General features: G+C 35.4%; 1 protein-coding gene across 1 annotated transcript; it reads left to right on the top strand.

Annotated features, from left to right (window-relative positions):
• Nucleotides 1-152: 152 nt before the first annotated feature.
• Nucleotides 153-22,034, top strand: LOC120629858 (ubiquitin-protein ligase E3C). The gene is made up of 20 exons (XM_039898934.1): nucleotides 153-562; nucleotides 700-903; nucleotides 1,286-1,405; nucleotides 2,050-2,176; nucleotides 2,558-2,711; nucleotides 4,023-4,243; nucleotides 4,841-5,222; nucleotides 6,463-6,731; nucleotides 7,795-8,018; nucleotides 9,043-9,256; nucleotides 9,803-9,917; nucleotides 9,998-10,116; nucleotides 11,435-11,546; nucleotides 11,799-11,931; nucleotides 13,728-13,940; nucleotides 15,221-15,315; nucleotides 16,838-16,998; nucleotides 18,510-18,640; nucleotides 19,495-19,662; nucleotides 21,568-22,034. Exons 1-19 carry the CDS (start codon nucleotides 437-439, stop codon nucleotides 19,660-19,662), a joined length of 3,288 nt encoding a protein of 1,095 aa, XP_039754868.1. The 5' UTR covers nucleotides 153-436; the 3' UTR covers nucleotides 21,568-22,034.
• Nucleotides 22,035-27,244: the final 5,210 nt, after the last annotated feature.

The following is a 27,244-nucleotide window of genomic DNA, read 5'->3' on the forward strand; positions in this document are numbered from 1 at the left end:
ACTTGTGTGGTTTCATAAACTTGGTGGTTTGTTGGAGATTGGAAGCTACCTGTCGGCTGTTATGTTTATTCTGTGCCTTAAAAGAAATACCAACGTGACAGTAATAAACATAGCTTTTAACTCTGTGGCCTATTTTGTATTTTGATGAATTTTTAGTTTGTGGTAAAACACATGAAAAACACCAATCATCAAAATTTGTATTTAATTTTATAAATTGCTAATTTCTGTTAAAAGTGTTCTAAATTATGGAAAAAATGTGTTTGAATCATAAAAAATAACTAATAATTGTTAATGCTAATGAATTGCGCATTACATAAATAATAAATAGTGAGCGTGACGTATTTTATTTTCGACTGGGAATGGGAATATTCAGCTGATTCTTGTTTACGGGTTATTTTTTCCTATTATTTTTTAAGTACAACAATCACAGGTAGCCATGTTTTCATTCGAGGGAGATTTTAGGCGTAAGCCTCAGCAAAATTTAGCAGGCGCAAGTGCACAACGAAAGACTGACAGAGAAGCTCTTATTCTGCAGTCACAACAACAAAGACAGAAGCGAGAGGTTAGTTATTGTTGTCAATTTATTACTCTCAAAGGATTAAGGGATTTGGAGCTTAGGTCCTCCACACCACTGCAAGTCAGTGAGCTTGCTCCAAAATAGGTCGCCAGGCATACATTCAATAACTTATTTGTTCACAGGAGCACAGAAAACAACTACATAGTGCTATAAAAATTCAAGCATTTGTGCGAAGCTATTTAACAAGAAAACATTGCAAACAAATAGAGAGGGAGGAATTTGATAATATCTTCACTAAGTGTGATGCTGAGAATCAAAGTTTAATAACTCTGCTTTTGGCTAAGATTCTATTCTTTTATGATGACAAAAAGGATTGTGCAAGATTGGTATAAATGATTCACTATTGTTTTTTTTTTGAGGAAACGTAGTGTATTGTAGTGTTCTGGATACATACCCCAGTTGGTTTTTACATACTAAATAGCTTGGCAGCATACAACTCTTGCTTCACTTCACTTATGTATATAGTCCAAACTTATCTAACCCAGTAGCTGGTATACTCGGAACCTGTTATTGCATTCAACATGTCTGTAACTATTAATATTTTGGTATGGTGTTGATTGGTTCAAATTTTTTGCTATATTACTTACAACTATTGGGCTAGTTAGGTTTGTCATTTGCTTAGCTCTGTACATGTTTTTATAATAAGACTGTACTTACGAATACATTTTTTGACATACATTTTTAATAACAACTATGAAAAATTTCTAGGTTTCCATATCACAAGTCCTGCTTAAGCAATGGAAAAGAGTATTCCAAAGTTGTGGCTCTTCAATACAGATAAGGAGACTTTTAGCATTGCATCTTCGCTTATTGAAGGATGATAGCAAGGTATATTTGTTATATTCAATTAAGAAAGAGTTTCCCTATGATTTCTTGTGAATGAGCAAATAAATAAATGAACAAATAGTGTTAGAAATTTATCACACAAGTAATAATACAATATTTGGCAAAAGCAATTTGTGTTTTTAACTTTAATATTTATTATATCTTTAAGCTGTCATCATCCACCATTATTCTATTCCAGGGCTGTACCCCTTCTCTCATGGGAGAGAGGTATGTTGAGCCCAACCAACTATTCTGCTCCAATCTGTGGTGGCATTCTTTAATAATTATTATCAAATTTGGGTAATAATAACCAGGATGGATGGCTGAAAGTGCTATTGAAGGTATGGGGATGACCAACACCAATTTTCTAACTCCTGGCTGGTATTAATTCCTTAACAGAAACACCTTTGGAAAGACCTGAGAATCAAACATATAATCTCATGTCTGTAGTTAAATATGTTGACCACTAGACCAACAAGGCGGTTAGTAAAGCCATTAGATTTCTTGGCTTGTATATCTCTAATTAAGCTAAGTTAACACATGATTGACTTTCAGGTACCTTTGGCTGTTCCACTGAAGTAAAGCCATTAGATTTCTTGGCTTGTATATCTCTAATTAAGCTAAGTTAACACATGATTGACTTTCAGGTACCTTTGGCTGTTCCACTGAGGATGATTGAAGTATTCACATCCACCAGTTCCTTTGAATCATCTATGACATCTAATGAAGTTGTCAATAATATAGGAACAACATTCTTGTATTTAGTAAAAAGAGGTATTTATTCATTTTTATTTAATCATAGGCTGATTAAAATCTAGATATGAATGTGATATTTTTTCAATTAATACAGATTTAACAGTTACCAAACATACTTTAACTGATGACTAAATTTGACATTTCTTCAGGTGCTAAAAGTTTAATCTAGTCTTCAAATATATATATACTTAGATTAATGAAAAATAGTCCCCTTTATTTAGTTTATCTAAGGTGTTGAAAAAAATATTTTTATTCGACTTATAATTTTGGTAAAACAAACATCTAAGTACAATGTGACATTATGAAGACTGGTGTTTCTGACTATATTTTTAATTTAAACATTATCTTTATAAACTCACATATTCAAATCCTAGTCTTAATATCATAATGATTTTGTAGGCTACTTCAAGGACTTGCGTCTACTGCTGTGTCAGAAAACACCACCATTGTATGGACCTTCGCCTAACCCGCCAACACAGCTGAGCGCTGCTTTGTTAGATTTAATACAGAGGCCACTTCAACTTATCTCACAAATTAATGTACCTGAATATAGGTAAGGAGTTGTGTATAAATAAGTTGTTCTCTACTACTTTATCAGCATACATCTTGTGATAAAAACCTTCACCCGTTATGCAATCTATCTATTTAAATCTATATCTATATCTAAACATAGCTGAAGAGTTTGTTTTTTGTTTGCGCATGTTTAAGTTATGGAAAACTGTTTTGAAAAATATTTTATAACATTTGATAGCCAGTTTGACTTGAGTAATGTAATAAGCTATTTAATGTTACGTTACTAGTAAAAAGGAGCTTTGGAGTCAAGCAAGTTTTTATTTTTTGGGTAGGAGCTCGACTTCACTTTCGGGGGGCCGATTTCGAATCCCAACAGGCACCTCTAACTTTTCAAAGTAATGTGCGTTTTAAGTAATTCAAATATCACTTGCTTCAACGGTGAATAAAAACATCATGACGAAATCAGCTTGCCTGAGAGATCTACAAAATGTTCTCAAAGGTGTGTGGAGTCCACTAATCGGCACTGGGCCAGTGTGGTGGACTACAGCCTTAACCCCTTCTCATTGTGGGTTGGTAATGGGTTGATATGATTATGATAATAATGTGTGTTATGTTGTTTTTATTGATTTAATGTATTTTCAAGTTTTAAAATTAGCATTCTGCATTCCTTATGTAAGTTTATAATAGCATTATAGTATATATAAATTTATATCGGTATTTTTGTACTTCATATGTAAATGTATTATGTATGTTCATGTAAGTTTATTTAATTTTTGTAACATCCTTAATGCACCACCCACTTTCCACTTTTTTATCGGCTTCGTACGCTCAGGCTGCCTTTAAAAGATCACTTTTAGGGATGATTCCGCCTTTGTACCCTAGCACTAAGTACTATTACCGTTTTCCTTGTGTTTTTCCTATTGTGTTGTGTGCAATAAAGTTTTTGTATTCTATTCTATTCTATTCCTTCTCAATATATACTATAAGTGTTGGAAATTTCATACTCTTCCGTCCGCGCAATTTTCGTAAACATGGGTACTTTAACCTTTCTCATTGTGGGAGGACACCCGTGCTCTGTAGTGGGTCGATAATGGGTCAATTTGATGGAGTCGATGATGATGATTTATATTTAATTTTTTTTTTCATAGAATAAATAATTAAACAAGGAATTTTAGTATCGGTAACTAAGCTCATGTTTAACTAGCAATTCAAAGGGGCAATAGCGCTAGCGGCTTATATTTATTGTAAATATTAATTTTAGTTTGTAATTATTATTTCCCTAGAAAAATATATTTTTCGTTGGTTTATTAATAAAGAATAAAAGCTCATGTTTGTTGTTGTGTTGTTTCAGCGATACAGTTGTGACCGAATTCACTGCAGCATTCCTTTGTAACCCTTACCCAGAGCCTGTGGAGATGTTCGTATTACCTGCTCTCATAAATGATCCCAACAAGCGTTTTCCATTTCTGTCATTGTTACATAGTTTATACATGGATAAGTTTACTTCGGGGCGTCTGGTCAACGATTCTTGGTTATTGCATTCCATTTTAACCTTAGAGCCACCGGATTTCGGTAAGTTGAGCATGTATTTATATAAGCTTTGAAGTAACTTTCACATTAATAATTTGCGCCGAGCCGTTATTTTCCCCGGGATAAAGTAGCATATTTCTCAAAACTCCATCGTATTATTACATTATTTAATACGCCATCTTCTTGAGAACGTATATTGTGACGATTCTACAGGTTTAAATAAAAAAATACCAGAAAGCTCTCGGACTTCTAGATCCTATGATTAAAACTAACAACTTTAATTCTACGTCTTTTTCAAAAATCTGTTGCTTAGTTGAGGTTTAGTCAGCAATACAGAAAAATTTGTTGAACTATAAAATGATGTTGGAAAATAGCAATCTTTGAGTTTATTGCTTGCTATTCTCAATGGAATCTGCCTTCCGAACTGGAGATAGAGTCACTACAAACCGACCAAACCAAACCGACTTGACGTTTCAAAAGTGCTTATAAACTAGGCCCATCTAAAAAATGAATTTTGAATTTCAATTGTGTATTGCTATGCAAAAGAATGTACCCCAAATCGTCATAGTTTTAAGCAAGAACTATCTAATATTGCTAGTAAAATGTTTTAGAAGATTTATTTATTCATCGTTGTTACAGTAAACAGTTTACTCCAAATAGACAACACAAGACTGCCACACAACCGTATTGTACTAGAATATTTGAAAATAATAGCTAAATTAACTGTTAACGTATGCAATAAGCAAATAACGTATGAGTACGAGGATTCGCTGTACAGCCAAGAGACAGCAGCCGATAACGACGACGATAGCGACAGTGACACAGAACCGAATCCAACTTCGATACGCGAGCAAATGCTCCTCACAAAATGTATAGAGCTATTGAACGAGCCCGACCGTTGCATCATGACAATGTGCTCACAGATCACTGACAGTGAGTTGTGCGATGAGTTCCTTGATAGTATGTCGAAGATATGCCATAATCTACTTCTAAGTCATAGGACGGCGTTGCATAAGTATCGGTAAGTTTATGTTTATATTTTAATATTCCGTATCAGAAGGTAAAATGGGACCCTATTATTAAAACTCCGCTATCCGTCTCATCTGTCTGTCACCAGTCAGTATTTCATTTACAGTGGCGTAGTTTGGAGGGGCCTTGTATCAAAATTAACTATTAAATTTCTCACAAAAGATGAAGACGATTTCACTTTTTTTTTTTTTTTTTTCATTTCTGCCTCTATAGACAATAGTGACAAGTCTGGTAGCCGTTCCTGCCCCATTGAAGTCCTGAAATAATTTGGTATCCGTTAAAAAAATAGTTTTTTTTCCTTTTGTCATTTCTGAAGTGAAAACTCTATATTCACGTATGACAGTTTCTTTTATCGGAAAGCACGAGATCTAGTGACATTGTGGAAATCATTTAACTAATTTTTGCTTACACATATCATTGCCCCTTGTGCCCCTTATCATTGATTGATACGCTGATACATCGGTAGCTACGCCCCTGATTGTTAGACAGTTGAAATTTTAACAGAATATGTATTTCTTTTGCCGCTCAACAGCACATACTACAAAACAAATACTGAAAACAGATTAAAGAAACTATTTACCGTTTATAGATAATGAAAACTTCGTGCGCGGGTCCGACTCGGTTTTTTTTTGTAAATGCTGGAGCTTAGACTGTATACGAATACCACTACAGCAAATCGCCAGGAAAACATCGACCTACAAATCCTGTGGTCGATGCCTGTGACATTTATTCAGAGTCTAGAAATGCAGAACGATCACTATATTTTTACTTAACATTGCTCAATTATTACTTAAAGTTAAAAAAAAGAAAAATTACAATGAAAACTGTTAGCAAATTGTTTTGCTAAGAGCACTGTAGTAGTTTTTTGAAGTTATACCATTAGGTACTTCTAACACCTAAGATGACCACATAAATATATAATATTATTTATGTAAGACAGTTTTTAACGGAGCGGACTGGGGGACCTTTACTCGCCTTTGGGAATATTGTGATGATATCTCAGGCATGCAAGTTTTCACGTTTTTTCCCCTACTACTTTTTTGTCACGATATTTTCCTTCACCGCAGAAGCAAGGGATATTTTATAGCTTAGAACCCTTATAACTTAAAAAAGTTAGAGGTGCGTGCTGAGATCCGAACTCGGCCCTCCGAAAGTGAAGCCGACTTCCACTAGGCTTTCACCGCTTAACCTCTGTTATTATCTAGTTTGATTTTTCCTTTTCTTATTTCCAGGTTACTTTACACATTAGCATTTAAGCCAATTTTCTTGCGCGACCTTTGGCAGTGGCTTAGCAATATGAGCCACGAGTCTTCATTCGGAGGTTCGGCCACTCCCCTCCTTTCCGCGCTCTCCCGCGGCATGGGGTCGGATACTTCCGTTATTGGAGTGCACAAACTATTGGCGCCTCTTGCAGTTTTCTGTGCACTGTTTTCTCTGTTGATTGGTACTCTGCACGACACGGAGTTCTTTAGAGACACAGAGGGTGATGAAAAAATGATTAGTAAGTAGATCGAATTCTTTCTTATAAATGTGAATGTGTACAATTCTTTTGTAAAAAGTAGTGTAAGATAGTCCTCTTTTTTCTGCAATTTTCTGTGGTATCGAGATACTTCTATGATACCAGGGGCGTAAATTCTTGGCGTTTTCCTTGCACTCTTTACTGTGTTTTTTTTGGTTCCATGCAAGAAATGCGTTTTAACAAGCGCTATTTGTAAGGCGAGCTGGAGAAATAAAGCGCTTTAGTTTTCTACTATGGGCTTTAACCAGCATTTTAACTGGCTTGATAGCGTACTATCGTGTAAAAAAACTGATTAATGCTGCTCCCTTATAACAACGCATACACCTCTTCAATTATCACTTTTTGTTGTTCAATTCTTTTAAAAGCCCTGGGGAGACGAATTGGTCAACTGTAATGTGTTCGCGGGGTGCGTTGCTAAATAAATAAATAAAATAACATGAATATACTATTGATAATGGCTAAATATCATTTTGCGATATCATCATCGACATCATCAGGTGCCAACTTCTTTAATTTGAAGTCAACAATCGAAAAGTTTTCCTATTCAGAGTTTGGAAAATTATTTTGTTGTTTGTGTTTATTCTACAGGATATATTTCGGAGAGTGTGCTCAAGAACTATTTGATCTAGTTCCCCAATCGCCTTTTTACCTTCGAACCGCGAGGCACCGTAAGGATCGATATACCGCGGACGCGTACGAAGCGTTTTGCATCTTCGTTTCTGATCCGCACCGCTAGGACCTGGAATGCCGTTCCAGCTTCCATTTTCCCCAGTGCCTACAATATGAGTACCTTCAAATCAAGAGTAAATAGACATCTTCTAGGCAAGCGCGGTCCACCTTAGGCTGCATCATCGTTTACCATCAGGTGTGATTGCAGTCATGCGCTCGTCTATAAACATAAAAAAAATAAAAAAATTCAATGCCTTTCTTTAGATCTAGCAATACGATTCTAGGAATAAGATTTGAGCTGTAAATATTTCGTCGTAATTTCTTACTCTGTGAGACAGTCAAGCACTCACTTATCTATGGATATTATTTTTTTCAGTAACAAGTTCGTCTACCGCATGCTTCGGACGCGCCCATGCGTTTGACTTCTCCGAATTGGGAGGCCTGTGTCGCACGCTCAAACAAGTGTGTCTCGGCTTAGTGGAGCTTGCGTATCCGGAGTACAGGCCCTCTGTGATTGGACAATACAAGGACGCCGTTGGGAACTATCAGCTAGAACTGTCCGATAAGAATCAAACTCCTGCGTGGGCGCATTTATTCAAAGTAAAGTTATAAGTTTTATATTTAACTATAGGTTCTGAAATTTCTTTATTTTTTATCTCTTAGTTAGTCCATAAGCCAAACATCGGTAGTCCTAGGTTAGTTTGGTTCAGTATCCCACGCTCATTAAAACATTATCTGGTAGTTTCTACTATATTAAATAAATAAATATACTACGACAATACAAACATCGCCATCTAGTCCCAAAGTAAACGTAGCTTGTGTTATGGGTATTAAGATAACTGATGAATAATTGAATGAATAATATACATAAATACTCATAATATATAGATAAACACCCAGACACTGAAAAACATTCATGTTCATCACACAAATAATGTCCAGTTGTGGGAATCGAACCCACGGCCTTGGACACAGACAGCGGGGTCGCTGCCCAATACGCCGATCGGCCGTCAGAATTGAATTGGTTATTAATTTGAATCTTTGCTCATATTTTAATTTATGTGGTTCCATTATTATTGTATTTTGGTTTACATTTTGCAATAACATCTACAACGTTTGACCGAATTACAAATTACTGTTAAAAGGTGCATGAGTACTAATATTTCATCACCCTGTAAAAATATGAAATCAAAAGCATATATATATTTTTATTTTTAATGTTTACGACAGCTCGGTAGAGTTTATGACAACTCTATTGAAGAAAAAAGACCGAAGCGCGCATAGTAACTCCCGACGCGACGCGTACCTTCACAATTATAAGTGACAGATGTCACTTGGTTTTAATTTTGCATGTGATGTGTTAGGGCTGTATCTGATTTTTTTTCAGTAAAAACTATGGCAGTGGTTTACTTCAAAACTATTAGCGTTTCGGTTCCTCAAAGACAGTAAAAAATGTGCCACTGAAGCCTGTAAAGTAATATTTTGGTTTTCATTTAAACGTTGAACCTAAGAAGGAGCACACAAAACAACTTTGTCAGTTTTTTTTTTAAATGCTGCTTTATTAATGTTACAGAGTATAATTTGTTTCAAGGTCGAAAAAAATAATTAAGTTGTATTTTTTAAGGTGTGCACGCAACTCTTGCGTGCGCTATACGCTCGCGACGCACGGTTAGGGTTCTGTGCGTCACATCCCGGGAGTCCACTTAGCGCGGCTTGGACAGCGGCTGGGCCGATAGTACCGGGCGACGGCGCGGAGGCGGCCCTAGCCGCCGCCCGTACACCTCGATCTGCGAGACCTTACCGAGCCTACGTACCAAGACTGTCGCAGGCGGACCACGGTGAGTGGGAAAAGTTAGTGAAGCGTTAATGACGTAAGAAATAAATGCTATGAAGACCAAACTATTTAACCTTTACTTTATGTATATTTTATATTTATATATTAAGTATGTTTATTTAAGTTATGTATGCATTTGTATCTATACATTTTGGTATTTAATATTTATGTATATATTACAACACTCTTGGCACATCCCGATCTCTTACTGTAAGTCCTGTCTTTAAAAACAACAGGTAATTATTATAGATGGATTTATGGTTTACAAATTCCAGTATTTTGTAATTTTAATATTTAAACATTAAGATAAAAATGTTACGGACGGTATGCGGGTGTGGGATTTGACCCCATTTCCAGCCATACCTTATACTGTCATGTCGACCTATCGACTTATCGGACTATATCCGGAGACATTTTATACATCCACATAAAAATATGTAAATGTCTTAAAATACAAGCCTTATTTTAAGACATTCACCCATTTTTTCAGTGTTAAATTCTGTGCGAATATCAAAAATTTGTAATTGTTTAAACTTTTTCTTATTTACAGACGAGGGTCCGCCGCTAACTATTAAAGAACTAAGAACTGTTACAATATTGAGAGAAATTCCATTCGTAGTACCATTTTCAACTAGAGTATTGATATTCCAAGGTCTTCTAATTAGGTAAAAATCTTAATTCTATAAAAATATAAACATTTAGTTTGTAACATTTCGAAGCGTTTCATAAATTCATATTTTTCTAGGGAAAAACATGAACACTGGTACGAAATGACAAACTTCAATGAGGGACCATCAATAATCATAAGTGTTCGACGTACGCATTTATATGAGGATGCATTTGGCAAACTTAGTCCAGAAAATGGTGAGTTTAAATTTTCCATAATATCATTTAACTGTTCTATTATTCAACTGCAGAAATTCGAAGGAAGGATAATTCATGTTTGCTAGCGTGTTTCCGCGACTTTTTCAGCATAGAATATTTAGTTTTCTGGACCCTGAAGGTCACATACTGGTGGAAAGACACATTCACATATATAATATTAGTGTAGATTTGTAAAAGTAACATTTTAAATAGTTTCGTTGGATAACACCAGACAATAATTTATTATAGATAAAATATTCACCATAGCTCGCACCTCTATAGAGATTGGTTTGAAAAATTTGTGCTTTGAGCTCTAATAAATTGTTGTAAGCTACTCAAGCGGAACACAGAAGACTATGTAATTTGGAACTCCATACAAATAAAACCTCTATCCATCAGCAAATAAAACCTCTTTCCAGCAGCAAATAAAACCTCTATCCAGCAATAAATTGTAGTTCGCTAATTTGGTTGAACACAGAAGACCATGTAATTTGGAACTCCATACAAATAAAACCCCTATCCAGCAGCAAATAAAACCTCTATCCAGCAATAAATTGTCGTTAGCTAATTTAGTTGAACACAAGGACCATTTAATTTTGAACGCCATACAAATAAAAACCCTATCCAGCATACAAATAAAACCTCTCTCCAGCAGTAGATTTGATGAAGATGATGGTGACATCCTAGTTATTGCCCGCGTTCTTTATGCGTTTATTACGGTCTGTTACAAATCCCAAGGGAACCGTTTGTTTCCCTGGCATAAAAAGTATCCTATGTTTCTCTGGGTCCTTTTAACGAACTCCATGCCTAAAATCAAGTTATGGGCTGCTTAGTTAGAGCATGAAAGAAGCGCAAACGAACAAAGTATTGGATTTATAATAATAGTTAGGATTGCAATTTTAAATTTTGCATTACTTCCTTAACTGGAACATTTTAAAATAAAGTTTTCTCTACTCTTCTGTCCCATGCAGATCCTCCTATTTTAAAATCAGTTTGAAGGTGACCACAGATTTAAGAACATGCAGAATTCTCATTCAGCTATTATTGCAAGCAGTGAATTGTGTCCAAAAATAGAGAACACGTCCTCGTCTCACTTCACACCCGCGGAATATCGCTATCTTACAAACTTTCCCGTTTTTCTCATTATATCGTAAACGTTAAGAATAATTAATGGTGAAAATGAAACTTCTTAGTGAATGAAGTGACTAACCGCCTGATAGAAAAATACTACTGAATTGGAGTGGTTTTTGATGTTTCTATACTAGTTGTGTACACGGATTCTGTACGTTCTTGATCAATCAAATTGTATTTCTTTTAGAACCCGATCTTAAGCTGAAACTTCGCGTGCAATTAATAAATCAGGCAGGCGCGGAGGAACTAGGAGTAGATGGAGGTGGTTTGTTCAGAGAATTCCTTTCAGAACTTTTAAAGTAAGTGCCCATGGACTATATGTTTTTCACTTTAGAAGCCTCCTTTGAACTGATTGTCATGGTAAATAACATATTCCACGTTGCATATGTGTGAAGTTTTGTATCTAGTACTATATTTCTTGTCTTAGTTACTAACATGACTAATGTGCTAAAAGGGACTTTTATGGGAAAGATAATATTTTTCGCCTTATATTTGATACATTTCTGTATTTTTGCTGTCTACGATTTGCAAGTTTTAAGTTGATTTTTCAGATCGGCTTTTGATCCAAATCGAGGCTTGTTTCGCCTTACCAAAGACAATATGCTGTATCCGAATCCAGGGGTGCATTTGCTATATGACGATTTCCCTATGCATTATTACTTCGTTGGAAGAATAGCGGGAAAGGTAAGTGATACAGTTTTATAGAATACCTACTACAGATTTTCTGTTGTTGTTTGTCTGGTGGGCTTCGGCCGTGGCTAGGTACCAACATACCGACAGTGACGTGCCGCTAAGCGATTTAGTGTTACGGTGCGATGTTGCGTAGAAAAAGATTAGGGGTATGATACCATACCAACTAACAGGTTAGCCCGCTACCATCTTAGACTGCATCATTACTTACCACCAGGAGAGATTGCAGTCAAGGGCTAACTTATAGGAACAAAAAATAAAAAATATTTTGTTTATAAACTTACTAGCTTTTGCCCGACTGTGTTTGAGTTTGTTTTTTCATGTGGCTTAAAATTTAGCTGCAGTTCTAAAAAAATTAAAGTATTCAGTAACGCTAAGCCTTAAATGAGGGGTTTGCTGCTGTCCGCTGAGAGGTTCTGTTCTCTATCTCCACCCACAGTTTGGGCAAAATTAAACACGTATTATAATATCTATAGTACAAAAATAATTATTTAAATCGGTTATAATTTGTCGTAGTTATGGTGTAAAATCGTCAAACACTTTCATCCCCTGTCCCAAAGGAACCGAGCTAAATGTCGGGACAAAAAGTATTCTATATTACTTCTAAAACTTCTAAGAATATGTGTACAGTTTCATGAGGATCAGTTAAGTAGTTTTTGCGTGAAAGCGTAACAAACAAACTTATATTGACATTTATAATATTAGTAGGGATTACTGCCTTTCCGTATCCATTTTTTATACCTGTTTATACAAGGACAGTAAACTTTTATATCACAAATTCTGGTTAAGTATTAGTCACGATAAGAATGTAAGACATAATTAGGGCTACGTTTTGACTCTATATAATCATCATCATCTACAAATCACTCCATTACCACGCGTAGTCCACCACGCTGGCCGAGTGCGGATGGGTGGACTTCACACGCCTTTGAGAACATTTTGGAGAATTCTCATGTATGCTGGTTACCTCACGATATTTTCCTTCACCGTTGAAGCAAGTGTTATTTTAAAACATACATAACTTAAACAAGTCAGAGGTGCGTGCTAGGATTCGAGCTCGGCCCCACGAAAGTGAATTCGAAGTCATATCACTGGGCTATCACCGTTTCTGCTATACAACGTGTAACGGAGTTATGAAATACTGTTGAAGAGTTAATAAAAATATTTTATAAGGAATCAGCCTGTAAAAATATTAAATCAAAAGAAGCATATTTATTTTCCCATACAAACTAATTCATAGCATTCTAAGTGTCTAGTTATGACAACCCTTTTGAAGATAAAGACCGACACGCGCATAGAACCTAAATAAACTAAAAAGTGACAAAGTCACTTGATTTTAATTTTGCATGTGATGTTAGGGCTGTATCTGATTTCGTACAGCAAAATTAAAAGTTCATTTATTTCAAGTAGGCCTAATATAAGCACTTTTGAAACGTCAAGTCTGTATGTGTGTAGTGACTCTACCACCGGTTCGGAAAGCAGATTCTACCGAGAAGAAGCCGGCAAGAAACTCAGCAGTTGCTCTTTTCCAATATCAACAATTTACATTTTAAAATTAATTTTTCTATCTTGTGAAAGATTAAAGCGGAGCCGGATGCTTCCAAGCAACCTTGTCATTAAGGAATTCATCAATTGTATAATAAAAAACTATGGCAGTGGTTTTTTCAAATCTATTAGCGTTTCGGTTTTACAGATAAGTTTCAGTGGCCGTCAGTAATATACCTCTAAAGCCCGTGAAGTAATATTTCAGTTTTTATTTACACATTGTGTAATGTCATGATCTATTTCAGGCTTTGTATGAGAATCTACTAGTAGAATTACCACTAGCGGAATTCTTCCTGGCGAAGATGTGCTCTACTCGAGAACCGGATGTCCATGCGTTGGCTTCTTTAGACCCCGCGTTGTACAGAGGACTCTTAATGCTGAAGTCCCACAGGAGAGAGGATGTTCCCGATCTCGGCTTGGACTTCACCATAGTTAGCGATGAATTAGGAGAGCAGAGGGTAAGTACTATCTTCATAGTCAAAAATTTAAAGTAGGTCTAGTTTATAAGCAACTTTGAAACGTCAATTCAGTCAGTTTGTAGTGACGAGGAGAAGCCGGCAAGAGACAGGAGATTGCTCTATTCAATGTCATTTCACATAGAATTTGTTAAACACCTCATGCATCTCATGTAGAGTTTTTCTATCCTATGAGAGATGAGAGACATTCTTAAGGTTGTAAACTGTAAAATTCAAACCTTCAAACCTTAATTCCTTAATTATGTATTGCAAAACTTCAGACCTTAATTATGTATTGGATATTGCTTCATTTCGTTTAATAAGGGAATCGAAAAATTATTCTTACTAGATGCATAAGGTGTTCAACAAATTTTATTACACAAACCAATTTTTAAAAATAAAATTTGGATTTTTAATCCAAATAATCTAATAACTTCAGCAGCGAAACAGTAACTTGGACGTAGAATGCGGGCTACAGCTTGTAAATAATAAATGCAAAAGTTGTTTGTCTGTCCTTCCTTCAGGGCCTAACGTAGCAACCAATGACCTTGATTTTTTGCATACAGTTAGTTGAAAATACGGAGAGTATCATAGGCTTTTCTTATACCAAGAAAATCAACCGGTTTCAATGGGATTAAAAAAAAAGTGATTAACGTGGACGGAGCACGCGGGCAACGGCTATGATATGATAAGGGTGAAATAAGGTCCCCAAGGTAACCTTGAGTTAACAGCTTTGAAAGCCATGGGCTTAATAGGTTATTAGAATTTGGAATTTTGAATTTGTTCAGGTTGGAGGTTTGGTCGTGGCTAGTTATCACCCTACCGACAAAGACGTGCCGCTAAGCGATTTAGTGTTCCGGTGCGATGTCGCGTAGAAACCGATTAGGGGACTGCCATACTCCCTAACAGGTTAGCCCGGTACCATCTTAGAGTGCATCATAACTAACCACCAGCAGTGCTAGCACGGGCAGGAGACAAAAATTATATACCACGTTTATATCCCCTGAGAAGGGTTATAATTAACTTGTCCACCTGCTAAAGCACGGGAACATGGAATAAGAGTAGTGTACCCCCGTTTATTATTTCACATATATTGTATGTGGATTTTATTATATTATACACTTGTGGCGCCAGTGCTTTGAGAGTTGATAAAGCTATGGGAGAAGGTAAATTTGTATCCTTTCCCCGGGGATATGACTGTCTCCTGCCAATGCTAGCCTTGCAGTTGAGATTGCAGTCAAGGGCTAACTTGTGGGGGAATAAAAAAAAAAACTTTTTTGCAGATAGAAGAATTAAAACCAGGCGGTGCAAACATTCCTGTCACAGCTGAAAATAGGATAGAATATATTCATCTTGTTGCCGACTACAAATTAAATAGGTGCGTTGATTTTTTATTTGTTCCGTTTTGTTTAAGGTTGAAACCTTAGGGGTGCGGCAACATTAAAATAAAAAAAAGACTACTTTTCCATGCAATTAAGTATTGTGTAAGTTTATGATAATAATATTAATAAGCTTTATTTAAATCCATAGATAAAGATCACTTTTATTGATAAGGCAGCCTTTGCACTTTAGCACTAAGTACTATTTCTGCTTTCCTTGTTTCTTTGTGTTGTATTCCAATTCCAAAAGTTTCACCTTTTTTTTAAATTAACAAGGTTTCAGAAAAATTTAAATATATGAACATTGCCCTATATTTGAGCTTCGCGATAACGCCAATCGGCATTTCATATTGTCTATATAATATTCATACACAACGTGTAAATGAAAACCGCAATAATATTTCACAGGCTCTAGAGGTACATTATGTACTGTCTCTGAGACGTATCTGTGAAACCGAAAACCTATTAGTTTTTGAGTAAGCCACTGCCATAATTTTTACTTGAAAGAAATCAGATACAGCACTTAACATCCGATTCTAAATTCAAATCAAGTGACTACTGTCACTTTATTAGGTACGCGTCGCGTTGCGTAAGTACTGTGCGCGTGTCGGTCTTTTATCTTCAATAGTCTTCAATGTCATAAGTAAACACTTAGAATGTTTTGAATTCGTTTGTATGGAAAAATAAATAAGCTTCTTTTGATTTCATATTTTTACAGGCTGGTTCCTTATTAAATATACTTATGCAACCTGCAACATTATTTCGTGATTCCGTTACACGTTGTATAACAGTATTATTTTATTTCTGTGTGATCGGATTTCTCCAGCGCTGTTACTGACGGATACAACACATAAAATAGTACAGTATGTATGGTATGGATGAATGGTGATTTTAACTTTAAGACACTATGCGTAGAACTGATCAGGTTCCATGGGCTTAAATAAACTAAGTAGAGTTTTAAGTGGACTAAGTTCATGAAAGAAAAACATTGAATGAAAGCTGTATCAAATTGATAAAAATAATTAGAAGTATCATAAGTTTAAATTGGAATCAAAGTCTAACTTAACAGCTAGGATATAAAACTTGCAATGTATACCAAAATGTCAATATTTGAAGTCAGTTACAAAAATATAAGTATTTAAACTATTAACTGTGATAAAACTACTAATGTTATCAATGCAAAAGTTTGTATGGAAAAATAAATAAGCTTCTTTTGATTTCATATTTTTACAGGCTGGTTCCTTATGAAACATACTTACGCATCCTACAACATTACTTCGTAATTCGGTTAAACGTTGTATATATTTGCATAATTTAATAGAAAATGTATTTCTGTTAACAGTACCTCTTATTGCTATCGTATTATCAATTTGTGTACTCGAGTTTTTTTATTTTTGTACGTATTTTATTTTGCTATAATACAGCAACACACAACCTCGACTCGCAACTTGCCAAACTATATTATTTTAACCTTAGCAATTGTAAATCTTCGTTATTTCCAATGCTTTTAATGTTTCATAGACAAATAAGGGCGCAGTGCAACGCGTTTAAACGTGGTCTAACGTCTGTGGTGAACGCGGAATGGATCCGAATGTTCTCCTGCCGGGAGTTACAGCTGTTAATATCGGGAGCAGAGGTACCTATCGATCTCGATGACCTTCGAAGACATACGCAGTATGGAGGTAAGCGATACCAATTTTCTATGACCAAAACGCTCATGTTTGTTCTTCCTTAATTTTTAATACTGTTCTTGCTGTATCTGAAGGTTTAGGCCGTAGTGGCCACTGTACGGATTGGTGGGCTTCACACGCCATTGAGAACATTGAACATGAACCAACCAGGAATGAAGTTTTCCTTAAGATGTTTTCTTGCACCGTTAAAGCAACTTCTCTTCAAATCATAAACGACCATTTACTATATAAAATGTAGTAAAGTATATAATGATTCATGTATTTATATGTATATACTAGCTGTACCCTGCCACGCTTCGCTGTGGCACGTTGTGATTAAATGGTTGAGAAAAATAGATAAAAACAATCCTTGATGCGTATTATTTATCATGCTAAAATTTCAGCTCGATCGGTGCAGAACTTTTTGAGTTTTTGAAGCGTACACAATCCAACATATATATATATTTACTCATATATATATATATATATATATATCTCATTTATCTATATATTATGTGGTATTACTATGTAAAGTACATGTAATGTATATCAATTATTTATTTATAAATTGAATGTTGCACTATCCCGTTTTCCGTATCAAACATGCTTCATCAACCAAAGGTTGTCTGGAGGAGATCGCTTCAAGCGATAAAGCTGCCTTTGCGCATATAATATATTTATTTACCTTTTTCTTTTGTTTAATTTGTTTTTTTTTCTGTTTGTGTCATGAAGACTTTCTATCTATCTGATATTTAAAAGCTTGGAACGCACATAACATTGAAAAGTTAAAGGTGCATGCCGGGATTCTAACTCGCCTCCCCGCCCCGAAAGTAAAGCCGTAATCCTAACCACTAAGCTGTTAGCGCTGCAACATTTTAGTGCTATTTTAAATAATTAAATGAACTACCTACTGCATCCATTAATAAAAAAACTCCCTGGCGCATCGGTGAGCGCTGCGGTTTTAAGTTGGAGGTCACGGGTTCGCTTCCCAATTCGGCAGGGGCAATTGGGGAATATATTATTTCTGAATTTCCTCTGGCCTGTTCTCGTGGGAAGGCTTCGGCCATTGCTAGTTGCCAATCTACCGACAAAGACGTGCCACTAAGGAATTAAGCGTTCCGGTATGATGTCGCGTATTAGAGGTAGGCACCTACCTACGTTTCTACAAGATACTGACTGCGCTCTCATGTGTTAAATAATAATGCAGTATAAGATGGAATGGTTATAATTAACCCTTAGCTTTAGTTTTAAGTTAACGAATGCAGTTATCACCATCACTAACATAAGTGTAATATGTTAAATGTATGAACGCTTCATAAGTGCCTGTAATAAGGTTTACATGAATAAAACATATTTGAATTTCAATTTGAATTTAACCTATAGGGTTAAATATAACTGCCATTCTACCTAACAGGTTAGTCCGCTAACACTATATACTGCATAATCACTTACCACATGAGATCGCAGTCAGTAACTTGTAGTGGACAAAAAAATAAACTAAGCTAACTTTTTACTCCGTGCAGGACCTTTCTCGGAGGCGCATGCCACAGTCAAGTGTTTCTGGCGTGTGGTAGAGACCTTCACAGATGAGCAGCGGCGTCAATTGCTTAAGTTCGTCACGAGTTGTTCCAGGCCACCACTATTAGGATTTAAGGTATTTGGATTCCTTCGTTTTTTTTTGCCATTGTAAAAGTAGTTTAAAGTCAATGTCAAAGTTAAAGTCAAAAATTTCTTCATTCAAGTAGGCCCATAGGTGGCACTTTTGATGAGTACGTTACATGAGAATTACTCGGTAGTGAGATGATGGCGATAACCACATTCGTAAACTTAAAACTAAAGCTACGAGGGTTCCAAACGCGTCCTGGTCCAATAAGAAGCCCACAACCGACTTAGCCGGGTGTTTTTTTTGTCATCACCATCTCAAATTGTCATTTATCTAGCAACCTGGTTAGAGCAATCATTCACACCCAAGCTTTTTTTTCAAACTGAACTTTTTATGAGACATCTCCAAGATGTCAATGGGTAGTTTGTTGTAGAATTTTATGCAATTTCCTTTAAACGAATTATGAATTTTATGTAAACTAGTATATTGCACGAAACCTAGTATATTGCTATATTTTCCTTGAATCGTTACTATTTCTGTATAAACATAATGTATCGATAGGGTCACCATAATTTGTGGGAACCAATATGGGACGTTTTCTAATCCGATGGCCAAAATCCGGCATGCGGCTATTCAATTGCTTGCGTTTCGTTTTAAATTTTGCTTTGTTATTTGATTTGCTTTTAGATTATTTTAATTAAGCGCGCTGTGGTCATTTCCAGAAGGTTTTAATCTCCTGTCTTTCTCTTTTATATATGTTATTCTTCATTGATTGTTACCAGTTTAATGATCCAATTAAAAAACAAGCTATATATTTCAGAAGTTTCAGTTCTGTCGTGTGTGAATTGCACAGTTTTTTTTCTTTCTTTCAGTTTTTAATTCTGAACTTTATATGGTCCTTGTAGGATTTACAACCACCGTTCTGCATCCAGTCGGCGGGTGCGTCAGATCGCCTGCCGTCAGCTTCCACGTGCATGAATCTTCTTAAGATACCGGAGTACCACTCGGAACAGGCGATGGCCGAGAAGCTTCTATATGCAATACAAGCCGGCGCGGGCTTCGAACTGAGCTAAGTGAGTAATGTTTGAAACAGGACACTCTACCGATGGAGTATTTGTGATAGTAAAAACATTTGTACCACAACTTTTGCCTAGAGAAATACATTAGTATTTGACGGCCGACTGGCGCAGTGGGTAGCGATCCTGCTGTCTGAGTCCAAGGCCGTGGGTTCGATTCCCACAACTGGAAAATGTTTGTGTGATGAGCATAAGTGTTTTTCAGTGTCTGGGTGTTTGTTATGTATTTTCAAAGTATTTATGGATATATAATTCATAAAAATATTCATCAGTTATCTTAGTACCCATAACACAAGCTACGCTTACTTTGGGGCTAGGTGGCGATGTGTGTATTGTCGTAGTATATTTATTTATTTATTAGTTTAAAAAAATATATAGTGATAGTAAACCGAGCAAGCAGATGGCCCACTTAATGGTAGGTGGAAAACCATCGCCAAGGTAACAGTAAATGGGGCTTGCAAGCAACTTGATCTGCAACATGTCGCCCTGTGTCCATCAATTACACCGGCGACCACGCCCTTCGGACCGGAACTTAGCATTCCAACATTGCTGCTTAGCGGCAGTAATGATCATGGCGGTAGTATTTCCCCGGACAAGCTCTGTCACAAAAAGCTCAACTAATACATGTAAATGTGTGAATTAATTGATAATAATTTAATAATCAATTAATTTACTATAAACAATTTATTAATTAATAATTAGTTAATTAATTTTAATTATTAATTATTAATTAATTATGAATTACTAGCCGTTGCCCGCAACTTCGTCAGCTTTTGTTTTTGTTTTTCGAAAGACAGGTGCCTCATGAATGTGGCAGCACTTTATGTATTTAGGATAGCTAAGCCTTGTGTAAAATCGTCAAACACTTTCGTCCCCTCTCCCAAGAGAACTGAGGAATATGTGTACAAAGTTTCCTGATGATCGGTTTAGTAGTTTTTGCATGAAAGCGTAACAAACAAACTTCATATAATATCTTCGTAACCTGGAGTTTACGGCCATAAAAGCTTTGATAAAAAAATAAAAAGTGTTGTGTCAAGAAGAGTCATATTGATAACTTTTTTATTACCTACTTCTTGAATCAGAACACAGTGAACTGGATCTATTACAATAAATATGACAGCATTATTTTACAACAGTGAATTAATAATCGCACTTTTGTAAAATGTTACGCCTTCAAGGCAACTAAATGGATGTCTTTTACTAGTTTTTATTGCGGTACTTGAACTCAGCGACGGTGCTCTCCATTCGCTTTGCAAACTTCGTGTTGTGAGCATTTGTTACGTTTGTCATGCAATCTAAATTTAAAATCTCGAATTTAACATTTTTGGCGAACACTACTTAAGGAATTAGTTTTTACGTGCTTACGTGTCTGTTGGCGAAGAAAACATGCGTATTCTTTCGCGAGCATAAAAAAGTGTTAATTTTTCAGTTATCACTTTGCTTGCGTGGCAAATGCTCGCGCAACAATTACTTTATTTAAGTACCGTCAATTTGTCTTGGCTGCAATGAACCGGATGATAAGTGATAATATAGCCTAAGGTAGAACGCTCTTGCCTAGAAGATGCTCTTGATTTGGAGGTTGTGAGGAAAACTGCTGGTTTCGGTAAGACATTTCAGATCTTCGTTTGTTTTTGAAACGAACAAGTGTTCGAGTTTCCAGGGGTTAGTGAGTAACTTTACGGCAGCCCGATTCACTACCTTTTCCACCAAGTTGTCACCGCATAATTTGATAGCAACAGTTGTCAACTTATCGCTTAATTTTTATGGAGATAACAGTTGACAACCGCTTAGCAACTGTTGGTAAAGTTAGTGAATCGGGCAGTAAAATCTTACAAAGCCTCGCAGAGCTGTATTAAGCTTTTTGGAAATTTAAATTAACATTGGTCTTTTGTTGGATTTCAGGTAAATCTATTAAGAGGAATTAATGTAACAACTTTTATACATAAAACAAATATACCTTTCGCGATATGTTATTTATACCAATCGTTAATCTCAATGTGATAAACTAAGCTCCTAGCGTAGTATATGTAAATAAATGTTAAATTGAGTTCGTATGTCGTATTTTATTTATTATGAAGGTCTTGCTCATACAAAAATTTACAAAATGTAGAGATATTTTTCGACTTTGTGATGTAATACTGAATTAGTTAGTAGACATGTATTTAGTTTTGTGTTTGAATTTTATAACTATGTTAATAAGTGTAGAATAACAGTAAGTCAGATTTCTCTTCCGGAGGCTGTTTGGGTATAATATACAAATATCATTATGTGATATGATTATGTGACGGGTGTAATGTATGTTTTAAACCAGTTTAAATTATACTATCTCATCTGAAAGTGTCAAATAAATTTGTTAAAACTTTATAACATTTTATTAATTTCTACGCCTTTTATCAAATTTCCAGATAAATTATAGACCCTTTTTACTACCGCGCAACGCAAACAAACTTACAGAAATAAACAAAAAAAACCAGAAAGCTCTCGGCCTTGTCTTTCCTACCATTAAAACTAACAACTTTTAGTCTACGATTGTTTAAAATTCAGTTTTGATTTAATTCATGTAAAAAAATAAGAAATCATGTTTTCTCTGTAAAGTGACATTACACTGTGTAACCAAATACATATGATTTTACAAAGTCGCGTAGTCGGGTCTGTGACCGCATGATAGAGTTGTGGTTCGCGCGATATTGCTGATGTCACATTACAGAGTAGTAACAAATAGAGTATCCATGTAAAATGTTGAATATGTAATATTTCGAAAAGTTAAGTTAAATAAAATTGCAAGGAAAAGTTTTTAGTTTTAATGTAAACAACTACAGGCCGAGAGTTTTTTGGTATTTTTAATTTAACCCTGCATAAGGTGACATTCAGATGTTTAAGTATTGGGGCTCGAGGATTTGGAATAAGATCACCGGATGACACTAGGAATTCTTTAATCAACTCTTGAGTCTAATTATTCCAGAATACTCTTTAAACCGCAGGTCAATCGTAGTTCAGAAAGGTAGCCTACCTCACTAGGTATAACTTTTCATCACTTGTTTCGATTACAATTGATTAATGAACAATTGCATTTCTTAGCAATTGTTCAGTGTGAAGTCAACATCTCAGGATGCTCCGGTGTCGGTGCGAAACGTGGGTACAGAGTACATTGCTGTAAATATGTTTGGTGTGCATTAATAATTTCGCTTCAAGCTTAATATTCATCATATATCATGGTATTCAAATTTTCCAGATTTTTATATCTTATTTGAAATAATAAATAATCATTTATTAGTTATACTTTAATGGGTATAAGCAACACCACTCTTACTTCAACGGTCTCCAGCTCGTTTCACTTATTTTGTACGTTTAGGGATGCTTATAAGTGATACCTTCCATCACTGACAGGAGCAATTAAATAATAATTTATGGAAGGCTTTTCTTATCACCATACCGACAAAGGCAAGCGATTTACCGGTCCGGTACGATCTGCTTAGAAACCTTATGGGTATAGGTTTAATATTACTGCCATACCCCTAGCAGGTTAGCCTTGCACCATCTTGAACTGCATCATTACTGCCAGGTGAGAGGGTTGTCAAGGGCTAAAGAATAAAAAATAAATAAAGCTTCCAGCTTCACTTAAATAAAATCTTTTAAATTAGACTAAAAAGCAAAATATAAAAAATTTGTGTGTACTTATGTCGTGTCGTGTTTTTTTATTTTTTGCTTGCTCGTTAGAAGCTATACTTCTTTGGCGTAACAAGACAAAAAAGTATTTAATTTTTTTTTTCTTAGTTTATAGAAAAACTACACTAACAATAGAATAAAGGTGTTTAATACATTGAAAGTTTTAAATAAGATTATCTAGTTAAATAAAGTTCAATTAATTATCATCATGACGACACCATACGTAGACGTCCTTACTTTTACTTTGTTGGTAACTTTTTTAAAAAACTAAAACTTTGACTATAGCTTTCTTCAGGGTGTCGGTTTTTTGTGACGGTGTGCGTGCGCATCGTTACTCTCATAATTTTTCCCTAACGCGCCAAAAGAAGCATAACTTCAAAAATATTTATTTCCGAAATTGGCTCAATGGCTGATCTACTCCGGTTTCAGTTCAGCTGGCATTTTATTTGCTAGCAGAGGTCGTCAAATACCCATGCATTTAAGGTTAAATAAATTACACATTTAATAAGTTACCTTGTATGCGGTGCTCATCAATAACCAGCATTAATATTGGCTTAGGTGCATTCATCGTTTCAAATATGGCCGCCACTCGCCGCCATTACAGTTTTGACAGTTGCAATCAATCAGGGTTGATGAATGAGGTTCGCGAGACGGTCGCTCCGCGCTGGCCTTCGCCTGTGTGCGGTAGCTCGCTCATACGCGCACGGACGATCCTAATTCTAAGTCAGATCACCTATCTTGATTCTATATCGGTCTTTATCAGCGATCTAAAGATTTATACACACTGTTATCTATAACTTGGGTATGGTTTATGAGTTGGAAGTAATAAGTTGGAATGCCTTTATGGTATTTTGTAATTTTAACTAAAATATACAAAACAGCGTGCCTTAGGTAGAAGTCGTTTTTTATGTTAATTTTTTAATCCCTCTAAAGTTAGCGCTTGTCTGCAATCTTAACTAATTGATTAGTGATCAATGATGATGCTGTCTACGATGGTAATGGGCAATCCTGTTTGGATTATGGCAGTTATCGCGACATCGTACCGTAACGCTAAATCGCTTAGCGACACGTCTATGTCCAATCTACCCTGGCAATCTAAAGCAAATAAATTATTATTATTGTGATTGAAATAACAATGAAACTAAAATAAAATTTTAATTTAATCTGAGAATGTGTGGTAGCTTTTTCGTAAAGAAATTGGCTTCCCTTCGTAAAGGGTTTGGACCCCCTATAACTTTTTGGAGTTATATACTTTTTAAGCAATTTCTTATTAGTTTCACTAACGATGAGAGAAAACGTCGTGAGGAAACCTGCATGCCTGTAAATTTCCATAATGTTATCAATGGCATGTGAAGTCTACTAATCCGCACTTGAGCAGCGACGACAAAACTCTGCTCATTATGTAAGACGACTCGTACGCATCATCATGATTTTCATTATCATATCAACCGGCCCAGTACAGAATAAGGTGGGTTTCATGGTATGATGACAATCATAGGTTTTTAGATCTTTATATTATTATTTTCTATCATTTATTGATCTTTTTAATTGTTATGAATGATTAAGAATAGTAATGTCAACAATTATTGCGCTGCGCACTGGTCGATCAACTAGCACTAAGGTACCTGCGGGTAGAAAGAGCCGGTGTCTATCAAGGTCCATTGCCACAAAAACACATTTGTAACATATTAATTTAGATTCCATTCACGAACACTTCTAAAGGACCAATCTTCTGATTGGTCCTTTAGAAGTTTAGAAGCTAATATTTAAAAGCGCAACATCACGCGATCAGCCATCTCGTCAATAGCCACGACGCCATCCGATGAGTAGGTCTACGTTACACATTAGCTAAAATTTTGGGTAAAGTGAAGAATTTTAAAGCTTAAAATATACAAATTTTACGTAATCTTTAATTAAAGGAATTCAAGAAAATGATTATTACGGACAAATCAAGGAAAGTTCACCATTAATTCACTTTTTATGTACATTTTTTAGTAAATTTTATAAAGCAAGCCTAAGGAGTCTAACAAGAGCCGCATTCCAGGCGGGCAATAAAGGCCGCTAGCCGGCCCTTATTAAACTTACAAATCTACATAGATATTTTTACATCCTTAGTGCATATAATTGGATTATTTCTTTGTTATGTTTTCAAAAGATTTACTTACAGAGAAGGAAAGAATAAAGAGATCTAAATCAAAAGGAAAATAACATAAAACAAATCTCAAGGAACTGAAAAAGAACACAAAAGACAGACTCTAGAAAGAAAACTTCAGGCAAGAAACCAAAATAAATAGATTATTATTACATAAGGTACTGCCACGCATATGATACAGAACGTTGTGAAGATATACGTCAATGCCCACTCGGCCGAAAATGGTGTCATGATTAGTGACTAAGATTTAAGAAATATATCATATGTTACCAAACACTTAATGAAAGTTTTATTTCGTTATTATATACTTCGTATGTCGAATAAGGGCCACTATTTTTTTTTGTAATTTAATTATATTCGATTCTTATTTCCTGTCCCTAGTTGTGAAAGAGTAAATAATTCTCTATTCTAAAATATCCAATTTATCTGGATATTTCTTTGGAAATTTTTTTTATTGTTATAAGTTTGTTACATAAGTTTATTAAGGACCACAATGGTTTTTTCCCCATAATTTGTTGTAGCTACATTATTGTTCTATGCCAAAATGATAATGTAAGATATAATAAGCTAGAAGCCCCAGTGAGAATTGACGTTAGTATTTTGAATACTGTAATAATTAATGGTCTTTATTATACTACCTAAGTTCAATAAGGACCAAAGCTAAGGTTTTAAAAAAACGTAATTTTTCATCGAAAATGTGATAAAAACAGTAATATTTGTACGGTTTTAGATGAATGCATCTTCAAATATTTGTCTTGTGATTTCAAATTAAGTTTTATTTTTAAATTTATACCATTTTATAAGCTTTAAATTAAGGTGGCCCTTGTTTACCGCAAGTACCTTATATCAGGTCTATTAGCTGTAATATATTATTATTTCTGTATATCTCTTTTTTTTGTTGTTAGTTTCCACCGACTCTCTAAGGGAGAGATCGGGTTTTGTGGGATTCCTACCCGAATTGGGAGGGATATCCTAGGAACGCACCGATGACGATTTCAAAAAGCTTGTTGAGATCTTTATACTTAGTGTCGTTATTCCGTATGTCCTAAGACGCTCATCATAATTATTCAACTGAATACATTAAAGTCAATCAATCAATACATTAATACGTTAGTTTGTTTAAAATATACTATAGATTAGTCACTATCATAACATGACGAAGGTACACCGTAGAAACTGACTTCTTATGACGTGAGTCATCGGCCACCGCGCTCGCTCAGTCGATTCAATTCAGCACCAATGAAAGGATTAAACGATTGCCTGTCAGCCCTAATGTGAATTAAATGACTCCACCGTGTATAAAATTGTTTAGCTTGAGAGAGGGTAACAGAATTGTAACCTCAGTGATGATTGAATACCGCCGTTCAACGAAAGCATTGCTACATTTTTAAATGCCATAAAAGCTTTCAAGCTTCTTCTTTTTCATCGACAGTGAAAAAAGCTATAGTTTGATTTGCCTTATACAACGTGTAAATGTTTATATTATCATTATTTACTGTCTCTGAGACATAGACTTTAGAGGTACATTTTTAACTGTATCTGTAAAACCGAAACGCTAATAGTTTTTGATTAAACCATTGCCATAGTTATTACTGAAAGAAAGCAGATACAGCCCTAACATCACATGCAAAAGTAAAATCAAGTGTCTCCTGTCACTTTATTAAGAACACGTCGCATAGCGTAGTTATCATGTACGTGTGGGTCTTTTATCTTCAATAGGATTGTCGTAAGTAAACATTTAGAATGTTTTGAATTAGTTTG

This window comes from Pararge aegeria, chromosome 2 (assembly GCF_905163445.1).
Source record: "Pararge aegeria chromosome 2, ilParAegt1.1, whole genome shotgun sequence".
NCBI lineage: Eukaryota > Metazoa > Arthropoda > Insecta > Lepidoptera > Nymphalidae > Pararge > Pararge aegeria.